Raw genomic sequence first — 18,584 nt, 5'->3', positions numbered from 1 at the left:
TCTTCTTCTTGTAATAAGTCTGAATTTGCAACTACAGCGCTGGGTTATCATACAGATAAAACACAGATAATAATTAGCAATATCAGCTTACTCCACTACTACATCCAGAACAAAGACAGCTGATTCTAAGTCTAGTGGAAGGATGGAAGTATTGTCAACTGAAACTGTAACAGTTGCTAACTCCATGGCAATTGAATTTGCTGCCTCAGCTGAAGCACCAGGATCATTCAAAAGAACTGCAAGTGCATTTGCCTATAAATGGAATGGGAAAATATATCAACAATTGTTGAAATACATAAGTACAGCACTACCTGCTGCCTTTATGCCACATATTCAAAACTGCTACACTGAGTAACTATTGGTGTTTGCCAGTTTCCATCTGAATCACAAAATCTAGTTGCTGTACCTGAAGTTGCAGATGCTTACATTAAAAATTCATTTTTAAGAGTAGCAAAACGATAACCTATTCCACTACTACAGGTGTTTGTTACATTACTAATAGCAACAGATGAGGGCCATTGTATTCCAAAGTCTGGGTCACTCTCCAATCGACAAACACCTACACATACCACAAAATCACACTGGACAAGAATACACTACATACATACCCTGGATATTTGATGCATTGTCACAATCATTTGGATTTTGTTGACGATTGGAAATGAAGGGACAAAAATCCTGTGAATGTAACAGTATAAAAGCATTTCAGACTTCAGTGTTATTCCACGTTACCTGTTGACATGCGTCATTTGTACAGTCCAACCCAGTATCAGGTCGACCATCTTGGTCACTGTCTTGACCACATAAAGTGTTATCGCCAGTATAAAATGGTGCATTACACTACAAGTCAATACGATTTAGAATATCTATAGTAAATCAATACCCTTACCATGCAAGTGGTTGCATCACACTTACACGGACCAGCTCTTTCAATGCACACATCACCTCTAGCCACTGACAATGATGCTTCTACTCCAGGAATTCTTAATGATTCAGTGTTGACCCCAGAAAACAATTCACAGCTGCAAGTGTCTACAAAATCAAAATTAGCATTCAATTAATATACCATATTGGTGCTAGTCATACTGTTATACTATCTGTATGTACACTCAACATAATAGTACATACCATTTGGAGTCATTTCAACTACTTCTGGAGGTTCTTCTTTTTCACTAAATTCTTCAAAAGTCTCATAAGTATTATAGTTATTTACAATAGTAGCAGTGACCATATCAAATGATAGCGGAAAAGTATCAGATGTTATTGTGAACACAGCAGGTATTATTTGATAAACACCTCTAAATGTTTCTCCTTCATGTAACATCAAACTAACTGTAGCATTATCAAACTGTCCTTGAAACTGTAGTGGTAAGAACAAAATAAGATAAGTTGTAAGGAATACAATTTATTCATACCTCAGTTATAATCTGTGAAATATTTTGATTAATATCATTGTTAATATCATTGAGCAGGTAAGTGGAATATACCACAAATGGCAGATTAGTACTCGTAGTACAATTTGATGTATCCACATCATCCCACACTCCTTCCTCTCCACTGAAACTCTCCAAACACTTTCTGGTTGCATATGGGTCCAGTGTGAACAACTGATTATTGGCATCTGAGCACTGCAACATGGCTGTATCATTGACTGCTGTGGCTGGCCATAATAGTCCATGTGACAATGTTGGTCCATGGCAAGCTATAAATGACATTATACTAGTAAAAACAATAATATGGTGAAGCTAAGCAAAATTGTGTAGTTTGCATGTATACTTCTCTAATAGAGCAATCGTGTTTGCTGGAATATACCTATTCAAAATTTTGTTTGGACTTTACAGCTCATAAACAATAAGACTTGGCACATAAACTACACAATAATAATGCTAGATACTAACTGGGTAAAACTGTTACTGTTATTCTCTGTGCTATGATAGTGTTATCTCCAATTGGTGGTACTATTGAACACTGATATACTCCATTATCAGTAACTTCAACTTGATCCAGTGTTATTTGATGATAGGGAAAACTACTAATTACACTTCTAGGAAATATTATATTTCTTTTAACTTCTTCATGAAATTCTATATCCAGTAAGGGAAACAAGGAACCATCTGTAACTACCTAAATTATACGCATAGCTAAATTCCCGAAATACAGAGTCATAGCAGCTGTGTTACATCATTAGCAGTGAGCTAATAGACTACTCAATCAAGTCAAATTTCATGATCCACCCCATCAGTATCAATATCATTACAAATTAAACTACCTGCATAGTTATGTCTGGCTTTTGCTTGTAACTGCATAGTGCTTGCATGTACAGCATAATTATATTATCTATGGTACAAGATACATAGGCTGCCAAGTTTGATTCAGGGGCGGATTCCAGGCTTGGAGACTGGGAGTTTCCTATGACCAGGTTGAGTAAACGGTTTAGACCACGTTACTCTGCGGTTAATTAACAGCCATTTTAATCAGCTCTGAATCGACCGTGATTATTATCAAATAAGGAGAATCTGCATTGACTTGAAAAGAATTTTCGGTCGTTTCTAAGACGCGACTCGTAGCTACGATGATATTATCTGTCACATCGGATTGAGGGTTAGTAAAAGTACATGATATTCAGTGTAGATCAATTCATTGTGAGTAGTTTAATGTTAACCACAGAGGAATGATAGCTAGCTACTGTGGTGGTTCAAACACGGATTAACAGGAGCCCAAGTATCTCAAAACCCGTAGTGTAAGCGACCGACTATCGACCAAGTTTGGTATGCTGGTCTATAACTTGCGATGGGAAATGCTCAGCGGGTCCCTGTTTTCACACTAGCCATTACGTACAGTATGTTACCATTTCGTTTTTAGGCCCCTATTTGGTGATTATTAGTTTCTCATCCACCGCCCGCATCCTTCTTAGGCCACCCGCATGGTAAGCCATTATTTACTCTGTGCATGCTCAGAAGAACACGTGATACCAAACCATCATACTGAGTTTGCATTGAAACTAGATGGCGTTTTTAAAATTAATGCTACATTTTCCTTGGCAAATTACTGCAGTGGATTCTGTTTCAACAATCAACTAGTCTCGCGCCGCCCGACCCTAAAAGAGGGTCTGGTGAAACTCCGTACAAAATGTTTGAGCTCTGGAATGTTTATTGGATGACATTTTACGTGTTATGTTAGTGCACTGTCTACATCACAACATCCATTCAACCAGATCTGCTTGCAGCATCACCAAACTAATAGCGCTACTTTATTTATTCAACATTAAAATGAACCCAACAGAATTGTATGGCTGTTTTCTCAATGAGTTTAAGCGGCAGAGTCACCGGATGTAAACTGTAAGCCGCGAATCTTGAAATGTACGCATTACATAATCAATTTGAAATGGAGCGATCTGATTGGAGCTTCCAACATTCCGGCAGCGCCAAACTTTTTGTACACAGTTTCACCAGACCCTCTTTTTAGGGTCGGCGCCGCAAGACTAACAGTCAGCTGAAATCCCGCTTTGATTAAGTCGATAGAGCAGCTAAAAACCAATGTAAATTTGTGCAAGGAAAGAAAGACAATTTGGACAAGGTCTGTACATTAGTGTATAAATTTTATAATGGCCTAATGGTAATGCCCTCTCACCCGCATCATAACAATTAGAAAGACTGGATGAGAAACTAATAATCACCAAATAGGGGCTTTATCATAATTTCGCTCTTACCGTGTTCCTAGGATTAGGAACAGCACCCCTAGGGTTAGAAAACCGCCCCCTAGGATTAGGAGTAGCACCCCTAGGATTAGGAAAAGCGTTCCTAGGATTTAGAAAAGTGCCCTTAGGATTTGGAACAGCACCCTCTGTTGAGGATTAGGAACAGAGCCCTTAGAATTAGGAAGAAGCGCGAGTATATAGGATTAAGACAAAGTTTTAAACATTAGTTAAGATTAGGGCTAGAGTATGGGTTAGATATAATATAGTGATTTACATTTAAATATGGCAAAAACAAGAAGAGTTGGTAGCTACAGTACCAGTGGTTAGGAATGCTGCTCTTCAGGCTGGAGATCCGTCCATTGTGGCAACTTTTTTTCATTTTTTTACCTTTTGGTGTCATATTTTTCTAAGTTATAATGGTAACATACTGTACCTAACGGTTTTTCTGTTTTCACCATTACACTCGTAGTTTTCTGTCTCCAATCTCCTTCTCTTTCGCTTGGTCTGGTTAAAAGCAATGTGTGAGATAAAGCATGTCACGGACCAATTATCGACCTCCGATAGCTACCTTCTGTCGACCACACGTATAAATTCGGTAAATGCATTATCAACCACTACTTTTGTATATGTGTGCACTATAACTCTGCCCACATCATGCAATAGCGCCTGCACTGAACTACTTTTACACCAAATTCCAGTTGATTTCTACGTGCACGAAAAAGTTATCACTATAGTTATGCACTTATCAATGTAAAGCCCCACTACCACAGGTACGGGCTGAGGTAGGGGAAGGTGGGGATTTGCATCCCTGAAAATTACAATTCCCCACCTACTGGGGAAGTACTGGCGATGCAAACCCCGAAAAATCTCCCAGTAGCGAAACCGGGAGTTAGTGGGGCTTTGCACAATTTCCCATCTCGTGTACGTGATCTGTCACAGTGTAGCCATTCCGGTTGCAAGTTAGTATCTCCAGTAGGTGGGGAATCCATGGAATGCTGCATTGGTATCTAGAAATAACACTAATGCAGCATTTCATGGATGCCGACTCACTATCTGTCACTCGAAGTCTCCGAGTGACAGATAGTGAGTCAGTATCCATGTCTTCGAGTGACAGATAGTGAGTCGACATCCATGAAATGCTGCATTGGTGTGCTTCTTAGACAATGATATATCTCTACCACCTCTGGGAAACTTAGTGGTCCATTCCCCCACCCTCAGCCCGTACCTGTGGTTGGGCATTACATTGATAAGCAATTAAATCATGTACAAAAAATAATCACACACTATATTGTGTATTTGTCCACACAAAATGAGCAAAAACATCACTATCTTTTACAACCTCTTCAATCAAGACTCACGGTATTGAGTCGTGCAGCCAGTAAAGCAGAAACGTGTGCCGCAGACAATAAAATTAATGATGCGGCCACTACAGATGAGGATTTACAGGAATGAACATTGTCAAATTCAGCCTGCCTGTAACTCACCTGTCATTTACGCTATCCCTCTGAAACTCTAGAGTTAAACTCATCATGTCACTAGTAACTGCCACACAAACAGTGAAGCAAATCCATGTTGACTATTTTGAGATTGAGATTGCCAACATCAAAGGGGAGGTTTTTTATCGCATATGGTTAGACGCAACCGCAGGTGTATTCCTTTGCGTTCATTTGTGCATTCCGAACATTGATCGTCCTGCTATCACTTCCATATTCTCTCAATTGTCTCAAGTTTTACATCGTTGATTTTGCCATGCATCATTACCCTACAGTTGTAATTTCAGCACCAGACGAAGTTTTAGTCATCCTCGTTGACCTAAAGACCAAATACAAAACCCATATTGTTGTTTTCCACAATACTCGCTTGGCATGTAGAGCAATGTGTCTTTAAACTGTTCTAAAAGTTTCATTAAGATTGTTACTTATGTTTTTGAGAAATGCTAGTATGAAATTTGAATTTAGTCGCCCCCATGTAATTTACTCTTTAAGGGCACGGCTTAAGAATTTAAAGAATGATGTAGAGCACAACTGCGGTCACCGGTTATTGATGAACTGGGCTGTGAATAGTAAGTGTAGTCAATCAGTGCATGTAGACATAAAAGAAGTGTACAAAAAATCATGTCATCGTTTGAGAATGGCTAGTTTGAAATTTGAATTTAGTTTCCCTCACGTAATTTGCTCTCTAAGGACGTGGCTTAAAGAATTTAAAGAACGACACGCGGTTACCAGTTGTTGAAACAAGCTGTAAGTATGTGTATTTAATTAGACTATGGTACGGCTCATTTACAAGTTTACTAAATCACTTAGTCACCTGACATGCTCACCTAGTCACCTACACATGTTCACTTAGTAACCCGCCCTCAAGCAATTTTGTACATGATAAATAATCATAACACGAAAGGCACATTGTAGTACTTGACAATACTTTAATACTCTTCTTCTCTGTGTTCTGCAAATAATTCTGGACAAATAGTAGACTAAACGGTGTATCTACTGGTGCTCTAGCTGTTACTCTGGTTACCAGTCAAATAATTATTTTTGTGGCACTGTAAGGACTTCAGGAAGAAACTGTTCTGCTGTTCTACATTGCTCTTCACCCCACACTCATGCTCTGGCTATAAAAGTACATACTTTAAACCATAGTCTAAATAAGTTAGACACCGCGACCGACGGGAACTAAGCGATTTAGTAACTCCTCAGGTCCGTAGTAGTGCCCTCACTGCACTCGGGACGCTACAGTCCCGGGCCATCAGGGTTAGTAAATTGCTTCCCTTGGTCTTGGTGTCTAAATAATATTTAATGCATGTAGCTAGCCTAAAAGGAAGTGTGCAAAACCACTAAATATTTAGAATTGTCATCATGCATTTTATAGCACCCCTCACACAAAATTATATGGGTATACATGTAGTTACAACATACAGAGGACACGTGAATACCCAACAGTTTTCTGTAAGAATTGTACAATAATGACTGTGATATATTGTAAGCATATTAAATTTCATGGGTAAATTTTTTGTGGTTTGCCAAAAGACAAGTTTGCAAGTGTATTAATTTCGTGGGTATAATTTTCGTGGTTTAATCTCAACGATCGACTGCAAGCCAGCTTATTTTCTCGAGGAGCCACGGGGAGCAAAATTCATGCTTTAAGGGCGTATTTAAGGTTTACAGCTTAACAGCTTTGGTTACTCCATTCACGCTGGCATACTTAATATCTGAGACTTAATATCTTGAGCATATGGTCTTTATAGAGAGACTGTTAATAATTTATTATTGTTGTTGATCAATGGTACCGAATACTGCAGATAGATGTATCAGACTGTAAGAACATAGCCAAAAACATGCAATAATACATCATAACCATTATAGCTATTAATTTTGTGAAACTATTTTTTAAGAACATTTACATAGTACAATGTACCAAAGTATTAAAGCACCAATGTATTAAAACAAGACCTTATATGAATATGAGATAAATTATGTTTAATACATCATTTTGATTGTTTTTTCAGTGAACTCTATTTCCCATATTTTAATTTTTGATATATTTTTACACCAGTGTTCAAGACACATGGTAGTATGCCATGCAGCCAAGAAAGCCAGCGTGCCACACACACTGAGTATATTTAACAGGAGGAAACAAAACGTGTTTTTCATGCATACATAGCTCTGTGTGAATTGGAATCTTTTTATACTGCAAACGCCCTCCACCTTCTGCACCCCACATACCAAATTTGAGCAAGATTGCCCAATGCAATCAGGAAATACGAGCCTTCAAAATTCAGCTTAATTTCTTTGTTTTTTCCCCTTCATTAAGGGGACTTCAATTACTCTTTTCGTACACTTTATGTAAATCATTATAGAATGCAAATGCATGGCTTGATTTTCTTGATCCTTGGTACACTTTAAAAGTGTATTGCAGCACAATCCCCTACCAAGTTTGATGCATATCTGATCAATAGTCATAGAGCTATGGATGATTATTTGCATTAAAAAGGTCAACTTTTTGTGATGCCTATATACAGGTAAACTGCATGGGAATAAGTTAAAATTGGTATGCTTATAGGATAACCATCATAGGTCAAACTTTTTGTGGTTTAAAAGAAATTACATTGAAAGCTATAGAGTTACAAGGCAAAAACTAAACAATTGCAAATTGCAGGGTTAAAATATTCTAATAGAACAATCACAGCAGAGTAAAAAAAGTGCATGAAAAATGTTACCAGCATTCAAACCAGGGACCTCCATACTGAACACCCATAACCACTAAGCCACTGCTATCACAGATGTTCACCTCTACCTTATAAATGAAAATTCTAGCTACAATCTACTCAATAGTAAAAGTTTACAATTTCAAAGATCTACCAATGGAAAATCTAGAACATTCTATGTGTGTTCTATTAGAAGTCCTCAAAAAAATCAAACTCTACAGTACAATTCCACTGTAACTTCTCTGGTATTCCATTGAATTGAAGCTGATATTTAGCCATGTTGGTACTGATCAGCAGGGTAGTGCAGTACAGTCAAGATCCACTCGTGCCAATCATCATAATCATAATCATTGTAATAAGCGCTATGCTAACAAACTTTTGATAACAGACTGGAAATCATATTCTAGCATAAAAGATGCAGGAGTTGCTTTAGTAAAAGTCGAGCAAATGCAACTTATCACATTTTTCGTCAAAAATTGAGATACTCTAATAAAACAGTCATTGCAAAATAAAAATCCTAAATAGACAAACGGTACAGCCATCCATATCTAATATGGAAGGAATTTACTTTGTCATAAAACGCTATTGCAAATAAATACAAGCACTATAATGATATACAACTTTATATAGCCAACAAGCAAGCAAGCACAAAATTAAAGAGCAATTATCAGTATTAACGAATTGGTTATTGCATAACTAGATCCTTTGGCTTTGGTATCAGATTGGTAGGTATTTTTTGTATTGGTGGTACAGTAATTTGTCTTATATCACAATCATTGTATCTGTAGATAAGAAGAACAATGATGTGTGTAAAAACAAGCCTCAAAGCCAGTTTATGGTTGGCTTTGGGATATTTTAAATACAAAAAGAACTGAAATCCATGCAAAAACAGCCAAGCTGGGTGCGGCCTTCAAAAGCCTGAGTGAAAAAAGTTGTGAAATCAAGGGTGGCGGCCATGAAATGGCTGCAATTATGTTATTGATAATAAATTTTAAAGCCATCATAAAAATGTATTATCATTAACACCATTGTAGCCATTTCATGACCACCACCTTTGATTTTGCAACTTTTTCACCCAGGCTTTTTGAAGGCTGCACCATTTTTATACAGCTCAGCTTTTTTTGCATGGATTATATAACATTATGTTAATGAAGTTAACAGATTCTGTGGGATTATTAATGTTTTTTTTTGTGTAGATCATGGCAGCTATAGTAAAAATGACGTGGATGTTTTTCACTGTGGCATTGTACTGCTTTTTGAGTCAGAATGCAGTAGCCCTTGACATTGCTGTGGATGGAGTAAGTGGAAATGATGAGGCAGATTGTCTTAAAGGGAAAGGATCATGCCAAACTCTCGACTACACTTTAAGTAGTCTTCCTGATTGCAGCAACACACCCATTGTAATATTGATCCAACATGGAACTTACAATTACTCTCTGAATGCCAGCAAAGCTGAATACCAGATTTGGAATTGTTTAAGCATTAGCATTGCAGGAGTAGGCAGTATCTCAACAGTAGTTAACTGTAATGAGCCAGGTGCTGGTTTTGCCTTTTTATATGTATTAAATGTGGTGATTCATAATGTTTCATTTGTCAACTGTGGCTCAAGACAAAACAGTACCAGTTATGACCCAATATCCAAAAGCACTTCTGTGGCCAATGTGGGACTGTACTTTGCATTCTGTCAAAATGTAGAAATCTCGAAATGTCAAGTTAACAGTTCATACACTACTGGTGTTCTTATGTACAATACATATGGGGACTTGAATGTAATAGACTCCAAATTCGCTAATAATCGTATTTCTAATAATTCTGGTGGTGGTGGTGGGTTTTATGCTGAATTTTGTTACTGTGACCCTGGAACAACTGATAACTGTGTCCAGCATTTGAATTCCCTTGCTCATTATCACTTCCGAAATAGCATTTTTTCTCAAAATATAGCTTCTGATGGTTTAGAGCAAAACAATACGTTTATTATTGCGAATGGAACAACCAATATTGCATTTGGTCGAGGAGGTGGACTTTCATTGATCTTCAAGGGAAATGCTAGTTATAACAACATCATAATTGATAACTGTAACATTACAAATAACTATGCAAGTTGGGGAGCTGGTTTGTTTATAGAATTTCAAGACCGTTCTCACCGCAACAATGTATCTGTGCAAGGAACTAGAATTAATCACAATTTTTGCGAGTTAAATTTTGTAGACAATTATGGAACTGGTGGTGGTGGAGCAAGAATTGGCTTTATACCATTCTCTTCAGACAGTGTACAACACAACACAATAGAATTCATTGACTGCGCTTTTGAAGGAAACATTGCCTATTGGGGAGGTGGGTTGTCTTACTATGCATCTCCAGAGACTGGTGGGATAGGAAATGCTACTAATGAACTGAAATTTGCTGGCTGTACGTGGACCAATAATCGTGCAGTTCTGGGTTCAGCTGTAGATCTATCAGTATGGCATTCTACTAAGTATGGTGCTCTGTCCACTGTACTGTTCATGAATTGTGAGTTTATTGACAATATGAATAAACCACAGAATAGCACATTTTACACAGAAAGCTCATTGGGAACTGGTGCTTTATACAGTGATTCTATTCCACTAGCCTTTCAGGGATATGTAAATTTTACAAATAATGATGGTTCTGCTTTGGCTTTATCTGCAACAGGTGCAGAATTTATGCCAGGTTGCCAGAGTGACTTTGTAAACAATACTGGATGGACAGGAGGTGCTATTGCCCTTTTAGGCAATGCATGGCTTCAGATTTATAACAATACCAACTTCACATTCTACAATAATTCTGCTAAATTAAAAGGTGGTGCAATATATGCAATTGTCAGCAACAGACATGACTTACTCTCAAGTAGGAACTGTTTCCTTCAGTACCATAACCAGTTTCTTCCTCCAAATAATTGGAGCACATTTATCAACTTCATCAACAATTCTGCTCCAATTGGTTCTTCAATATTTGCTTCTTCTCTGTTGTCTTGTGTATGGGGAAATTCACAAGGACAAGAGATCAATGGGACTTTTGCATACCCATTTCAATGGAATATTATTCACATAAGCAATAATGGGACACATGAAATTGCCAGTGATATTGCTAATGTAACTGCTGTCAACACCAGTGATTCCAATAGTTTAATACTGCATGCTATACCTGGTGAACGTGTACACTTGCCACTAAACTTTGTAGATGATAATCACCTACCAGTTAAACTCTCTGTATGGGTATTTTCTGAAAGTAAAAATATTTTAGTTTCTAATCTCACTGCTGACTATAATATAACAGTGCTGGGTCCTGAACATAATTCATCTACATTAACAATAGTGACTGATAGTCCTAGAATTGTATCTAGAGATATCACAGTAAAATTACATTCTTGTCCACCTGGTTATTATTCACCAAACTCTAAATGTATTTGTGCATACGGACGACGCCAAAGCTGGGATGGAATTTCTTACTGCAACGACTCACTGTTTCGTGCATACCTTGAGGTAGATTATTGGGCTGGCTACTTAACAAATGATAGTAATACTACTAACCTATATACTGGAGAGTGCCCAAAGTACTACTGTGGATTAAACACAACAATATTACTGCCCAAAGTTGCTAACAAATCAGTACTCACTAATATTATATGTTTACCCAATAATCGTACAGATACACTCTGTGGTGAATGCATCGAGGATAACTGTGTTGCAATTAACAATCGTTATTACAAATGCACGCCTATAAATCACAATCAGACAGCTATTCAATGGGTGAAGTTTTTATCTAGTGAATTTGTACCAGCTACTATCCTTTTGTTGACCATTTTATTTTATGACATTGATCTTCACTCAGGAACAGTTGGCTCTGTTATCCTATACTTTCAAGTATATACTTCACTAAATATTTATTCTGATGGAGAAATAACATTGCCAAGTAAAGCATTAAACAAAGTTATTGATTTCATGTACAACATTTGGAATTTAGAGTACTTTGGTATATGGCTTAAGCCTTACTGTTTAACACAAAGCCCAAAAACTCTGGATGTGTTGATGATATCATATGCTTCAGGACTATATCCTTTTCTGTTGATTATTATTCTATGCCTTCTTCGTCTTTGCAAGAGAATTTCTATTTGTCGCTCCTGCACTCATTTTTGCATACGCTTAAAATGGAAACTTTCTTTGAAAGCCTCAATAGTCAATGGTCTAGTTACATTCTGGACACTGGCATACACTAAACTGGCATTAGTATCTTGTATGATACTTTCTATGGAATACCTAAATGGTCGTAATGATTTGCACCAAAGTAAGGTTGTAGTTTCTCTACAAGGAAATATTGGTTACTTTGATGGGAAACACTTACCATATGCCATACCAGCATTATTTATCCTAATTTTACTGATTGTGCTGCCATCTATCACCCTACTGTTTTACCCATTAATGCCAAGAATTATGTCAAAGATAAAAAACTATGTTGATTTAGACAACAATAGAGCTTACCATTACATTTCCAGTAAAATGGAGATGCCATTTATACGCTTTAAGCCTTTGCTGGATAAGTTTCAAGGCAAATACAGACCTGGTTGTGAATTCTTTGCTGGATTGATGTTTTGGTACAGGCTAGTGGTATTCCTTACCTACTCTTTTGCCACACATACACTGGCATTCTATGTAAACAGTACATCATCTCTCATCTTTGTGATGTTGATCTCGCTTTTACAACCTTTCAAGAAAGCTACCAACAACACTGTCTTGATGCTAATAATTATGAATATCGTGTTTATCAATCTAATCAGCATGTACAACTATTGCGAAAAAGATTCCAAGGTGCTGTTATGGTTCCAAGTGCTCCTTGTGCTAATCCCAATGATATGTTTTGTGGTTTATATTGTAAGGAAAATGAAGCAAAAGATTTGTGCTTACTACAGAGGAGATCCTCCTGAAGAACTGTACATCAATGATATGACTTATGAGAACCACGAAATTTATGAATCAATTAGAGAAAGCACAACATAAGCAATAGTGCTTTGACAAGCCAGTTATAAATTGCTAACACACACATCTTTATGTACATGTACAAATATACGTAAACTCTATGCATATATATATATGATTTATAAACATATTTAACATTTTTTTTTACATTTTGTGTAGCTATTTAATTATCTGAATTGTTATTTGGCTCAATGTTAGAGTCACTAGCAGCAGTGTTGGGGTCTTCATTGTATGGTTCTGGTGTGGCAGTGTGTTCATGTGAACAAGACACCAAAACATCTTCTTTAGAATTACCAGTAGCCACTTCAAAAGTGACAATGTCTGGCATAATTGCAAGCACTGGACCCAAATCCATTGCAGCTAGAGCCAAAAGAAATTACATACAGTAACAATGCATGATTTTCTAATGAATTGTATAACTAACATTTTCCACCATAGTCAATATCATTACTATCACCAGGGGTATAAGCATCACTATTCTCGATGTATATGGAAGTGTTGGTATCATCTGGTATGCCTGCTACTGTTGTCTTTGGAATGGCTTCCTCTTCTGTTGTTGTGTAGGGCTTAAAGGTATTTTCATTTCTAAAGTTAGTGCTTTCTACAAGATCAGAGTTATTTATTTTTGCAAAGAATGGTTTCTCAGTAACACTATGAAGTTCAGACACATCATTTTGTAGGCTGCTTGCCACAGCTGTCAAATAACAACCATTAGTAATAACAAATGTGTTCATACTAAAATACACTAAAAAATTCAGGGATTGAAGTCAATATCAAGATAACATGCTTTACATTTAGTATACAGCGGATAGCCTGATAATACCTATCATGCCACAGTGCGCCAAATGGGTATATTAATCTTAAGATGACTGAAGGGGAAAAATAACTGCAAAATATGCTTATGTTGATAAATTCTCTTTGATGTAAAACTATTAACAGCCACTTCCAAGCTTTTCTTATATTATTTCTTAATGCCATAAAATATTTAGTGTTTCATGCTGTAATTATAATCACATGCAGTACCTGAAGATTTCTTCCTTGTTCCTGTATAACCAGTGCTACTGGATGGGCCCTATAACAAGAAGACAAACAAGTAATGGTATACACTGCAACATATACACTGCTATCAACCCACTGTTGATGTAACTTTGTAGTCATTCTTTTGACAGCAAAGAATAGGCTTCAACTTGGCCAACACCTTTAGACACAAGAACATAAAGTATAGCAACAATATAATGTAGTTATTCACACCTTTTCATTCTTGATCACATGGAAGATTAGTATAAACATTCCCTAAAGTAAATATATACAGTTATGTAACTTCACAGTTCATATTTTTGCAGCTGTTCATATGTAACTTACCTGTAAGGAGTTTAGTACAGTAAAAATCCAGGCAAACACAGTTGTATCTTCATTTACAGCCAACAGTCCAAATACCCAGGTAAGGCCAAGCAGTGGCAAAAGAATTACAGTAGCTTTTAGTATAGCTCTATCATATGCAACCACAAAACATCAAAAGTCAATACAACACAACTCTACAATGAATAATCCATGTACTTACTTTACAATATCAGCATTTGCTGTTTGATCTACTGACAAAGTTCTTTTCTTGCTCTTGAACAAAGCACGCAAAGCCATGAACAAGAAAAACACATTGACCTGTAGAAGATTAGACCAAACTTAAATGTACAGAATATTTGTATTCTGTATATAAAGTAGGTTTATTATTTTATCTATTATTATTATAAGACTTGTGTTTTAGATTTAGAATCCACAGTGTTTGTGGTATTCAAAATATTGGACGATATCAAAAACAGATACTGTGGTTTGACTAAAATAATATGTTTAAGTGTTTAGTGTTATTATGATGTGTAATTATTGTATTTGGTGCATAATAATTAGGAGTTCCCTAAAATCTACGTATAGTATTATGATGGCTACCACATCAACAAAACTTATTAGTAATCTATTAGTAGCAATGCTAGGCCTGTGTGAGTATAAAAGTATAATAAAATCAGGTATATATAGTGGTAGCATAACAGTTTAATGTTTACTACATAAAGAGCAATATTTTCTAATAGAACAGTCTATAATACTGAAACACTCTAATAAAGCATTTATGAGTTAAACTCGCACACTCCAGTAAGTAAATTGCATGTATTGTAGCCTTTTAGGGAAATGAAGAGCAGAATTTTTCATGCTTTGTACCTAATTAAATTATTTAACAGACAAAAATTATATACTGGTATACCAAAAGACTAAAAGTCAACAAGATACTTTAGAATTATTTATGAGTACTTGTTAATATCATATAACTTACAGTAATGATTGAAAGCATGGGTCCAACAAATGCCCATATAGCTCCTTCATCAGTAGAAATCCAACAACTACATATCATAATTGCATTAATCTAATGGCACTATATAGCACACCCTCACTAATCTATCGTCCCATAGTGTTCATGAGCCACACCAGCTGCAATAGCCACAATTGGAACTGGAATACCTAATGTACAGTGTAATAGAACACAATAATAGCATGCATGTAAATCATCTTCTATAACTGAGTGAGTCTCAACCAAGATCTATTAAATTTTTCAAGCATTTCATATTATCATAGTCAATTCTTATTCTGTTGTGCAATATCATATTTTGACCCAACATTGTTAGTGTATATGTGCATGTGTATATTATACACAGACAAACACTATTTCACTAGGGACTATTAGAAGAGAGCTAATATAAACATGGGCCACACTGAAATTCTGTTGCTTAATATATATTCTTACCCCATCCTGTAGCAAGGTAGAACAGTTTGTTCTTTCCCAGTCCAGTATTGAACACTTTGACCAGTAGAAAGTAGAGCATGATACCCTCACACAACATCCAGGTGAACACACAAGTGAAGAAGTAGTGTAGTAGAGCTGCTACCACTTTACATCCATTCTGTACAAATTTAGTGATAGAGGTATATGAAGCTGTACAATTTATACTTACTCTGCTATCTGCTGCGGGTTCAATTCCACTGACAAACACAACTAAAGCCAGGAACAGAGCAATGGCTAAGTTCAAATGAATAAAGTTGTGTATTCCTTTAAATATTGTTTTCCTACAAAGAATTAACACACAGGAATTTTAAAAGAATACACCTAGATGGTGTCATCAAGCTGCATAGTAATCATGACGTACATACCTGTACACTAGTAGTAAAAAGATTGCAATTATTAAGCAGAATAATGAGATTCCACATCCAATATACGTCACTACAGAGAGAGCTGTGCTCTCAGCTCCACTCTAAACAATATACACAATGTTAATAGAATAAATTCACAATACTTTGGTAAATTTATTACAATTCTTGTTCCAGAAACATCCACCAACACAGCAAAGCTGGTCAAATGAGTACTGGTACAATTGACAAAACTATCATTGATCCTAACTGTAGTAACACCTGCTATGCTCCAGCCACCATCACCACTGTGACACAACCAACTCATCACCACATTCACCAGTGCATAATACTGCTTACCCATTTAAGGTGAAATCCCAAAAAGCACATCTCAGGTCTCTTGCATCAGTCACATTCTCCTGTGGAAACAATAATATTCTGTTGCTACAACATACACACATACACACTACATGCTTGTTACATTCACACAAATGCATGCACTATGTGTCTACACTGTATATACATACATAGAAACATATTAAGCAATACTTACAGTTGAATACTGAAACAGTATCACTACAGGATCACCAGATATATTACTGGCAGTGTTGGTTACTTGACTGGACAGCAATAGACTGATTGGCATTGGCCTCCTACCTTCATCATCCCTTTAAACATGAGATAAAATTATATACATACGACCATACATAGAATATAATTATGCAACTAAATAAGTAGTAGAAATAATATGATGAAATGTCAAAGAAGTAGTGATAATGATTACATGCTTAAAGCCAAAACCAAAACTGTTTGACTACTTATCTACATACAGTAATGACACCACTGTATCAAGAGTTCATAATACAAGCAAGGGGGGAGATGACTTATATCTTATTCACATACATACTTAAAAAATTCCCTTGCTAATATTATGAGCTCTTGATTGTATATACAGTGGACCCTTGGTTATCTGAACCCTAATGGTCTCAGAGGCAATCGTAAAAGTGTTCAGATAAGTGAATTGTCCAGATAACTGACTTACGTATACTATTCAGAGCTCTGTTGAAATGCTCTAATAGAACATACAACCATACTCAAAATACCGTAATAAAAGAGTATTTTCTAATTTTGGGTACAGATAAATATGAGGGTCGGATAACTGAGGGTCTACTGTACTACAAAATTTGGCAAGCCATTTAAATGATTTCATGTAATAAAATTACCACTGCATGTGGAATATGTAGAGCAATTACGACTTACAAGTCACTTGGAAGAAAACTTTCAAGGTTTTGATAGAAGACGTTAGCAATTGGAGTGATGGAGTTGATAGCTATCATAAAGTAACATAACAATACAATATGTATACTACACTATGTGTCACAATTCTATTCACATACAATACCTCTCTCTTTAATCAGACTTGGAGGGATAATAATAAAGCTGTTGGCTGCACTAACAAAGCTATCTGGCATTTTACTCCGTAAGTCTTGTGAAGGAAAGATAACACTATCATTGCTTTCTGATATATTTCTCTGCTCCACTGCTATCACTAAAGGTAATTGAAATATCATGCTAATTAGCTAAACAGCTTACAGATACTAAGAGTATTTATACTAAAAAATTACAATATTAAAAAATACATGCATTATATTTACCAATATTTGGTCTGATGATTGTGACATTCCCATCTGTGCTGTTTGCTAAAGTGATAGCAAATGTTTCTGAAGTCTGCAAAATCATTTGGCTTTGATTTCGATCTGCCTACACAATTTGTATGCATCACATGAAATTTCTGTACACACATAAATAATTAATTATAATGCTTACTTGAGTGTAACCTGGTTCATTGTTTGGACTCAGCAAATTATCATAAGTGCTGGCTAAATTCTACAAGGAAGACATGTAGAGTTATTATAAGAAGTGACCCCACTAGAAACCTCTAAACCCTATAAACACAGGGAGTCAGAGTCTTGATGTAAAAAATGCAAAAGAAATTCCAGACCCAGTAATGACCTGGTCCTACAGCAACATGCAGTATGTAGTCTTGGCATGTGCCAAAGGAGTCACAGAAACTGGGATGCAGAACTAAACCTGCATATACACAGTATTGCTACAGAAATTAACTGTATTGTCTGGACAAAAAAATGACAATAAATTAAATATACTCACATCCACAAATTCTTCTTCTTGCAATAATTCTGGATTTGCAATTGCAGCACTGTGTTATCATATGGATAAAACACAGTTAATAATTAGGCATGTCAACTTACTCCACTACCACATCCAGAGCAAAGACCGCTGATTCTAAATCTAGTGGAAGGATGGAAGTATTGTCAGCTGAATCTGTAACAGTTGCTAATTCCATGGCAATGGAATTTGCTGCCTCAACTGAAGTACCAGGATCATTCAAAAGAACTGCTAGTGCAGTAGCCTATAAATGGCATGGAAAAATATGTTAAGATTACATACGTACAAAATGTACACAGCTACATGTATGTATGTAGTATTTAAGCACTACATA

At 36.3% G+C, this 18,584-nt stretch overlaps 2 protein-coding genes across 3 annotated transcripts in view; one reads left to right on the top strand and one right to left on the bottom strand.

The window, feature by feature from the left end:
• Positions 1-2,464: 2,464 nt before the first annotated feature.
• LOC136262601 (uncharacterized) lies at positions 2,465-13,321 on the top strand. The gene is made up of 2 exons (XM_066056985.1): positions 2,465-2,601; positions 9,098-13,321. The coding sequence occupies exon 2, from the start codon at positions 9,101-9,103 to the stop codon at positions 12,914-12,916; it is 3,816 nt and encodes a 1,271-aa protein (XP_065913057.1). The 5' UTR covers positions 2,465-2,601; positions 9,098-9,100; the 3' UTR covers positions 12,917-13,321.
• LOC136262600 (uncharacterized) overlaps positions 12,924-18,584 on the bottom strand; it is a 17,805-nt gene continuing 12,144 nt past the window's right edge. For both annotated transcript variants that reach the window (XM_066056984.1, XM_066056983.1), the window contains 21 exons: positions 18,334-18,494; positions 18,233-18,281; positions 17,891-17,950; positions 17,719-17,824; positions 17,466-17,612; positions 17,324-17,393; positions 16,617-16,731; positions 16,424-16,482; positions 16,248-16,371; positions 16,088-16,188; positions 15,892-16,003; positions 15,684-15,840; positions 15,334-15,400; positions 15,216-15,282; positions 14,457-14,554; positions 14,258-14,384; positions 14,147-14,188; positions 14,031-14,093; positions 13,919-13,967; positions 13,320-13,589; positions 12,924-13,255 (listed from right to left, as the gene is read on the bottom strand). In XM_066056984.1, the coding sequence (XP_065913056.1) occupies positions 13,059-13,255; positions 13,320-13,589; positions 13,919-13,967; positions 14,031-14,093; positions 14,147-14,188; positions 14,258-14,384; positions 14,457-14,554; positions 15,216-15,282; positions 15,334-15,400; positions 15,684-15,840; positions 15,892-16,003; positions 16,088-16,188; positions 16,248-16,371; positions 16,424-16,482; positions 16,617-16,731; positions 17,324-17,393; positions 17,466-17,612; positions 17,719-17,824; positions 17,891-17,950; positions 18,233-18,281; positions 18,334-18,494 (2,241 nt within the window). In that variant the 3' untranslated portion in view covers positions 12,924-13,058. The remainder of the gene's footprint in view (positions 13,256-13,319; positions 13,590-13,918; positions 13,968-14,030; positions 14,094-14,146; positions 14,189-14,257; positions 14,385-14,456; positions 14,555-15,215; positions 15,283-15,333; positions 15,401-15,683; positions 15,841-15,891; positions 16,004-16,087; positions 16,189-16,247; positions 16,372-16,423; positions 16,483-16,616; positions 16,732-17,323; positions 17,394-17,465; positions 17,613-17,718; positions 17,825-17,890; positions 17,951-18,232; positions 18,282-18,333; positions 18,495-18,584) is intronic.

The sequence above is a fragment of the Dysidea avara genome, chromosome 7, assembly GCF_963678975.1.
Source record: "Dysidea avara chromosome 7, odDysAvar1.4, whole genome shotgun sequence".
In the NCBI taxonomy this organism is placed as follows: Eukaryota; Metazoa; Porifera; class Demospongiae; order Dictyoceratida; family Dysideidae; genus Dysidea; species Dysidea avara.
The sequence above is the reverse complement of the archived record's forward strand: the minus strand, read 5'-3'. Positions and strand labels throughout refer to the sequence as shown.

What these genes read in the sequence shown, in the direction of transcription:
- LOC136262601 (XM_066056985.1), top strand. Translation starts at nt 9,101, where the DNA reads ATGGCAGCTATAGTAAAAATGACGTGGATGTTTTTCACTGTGGCATTG.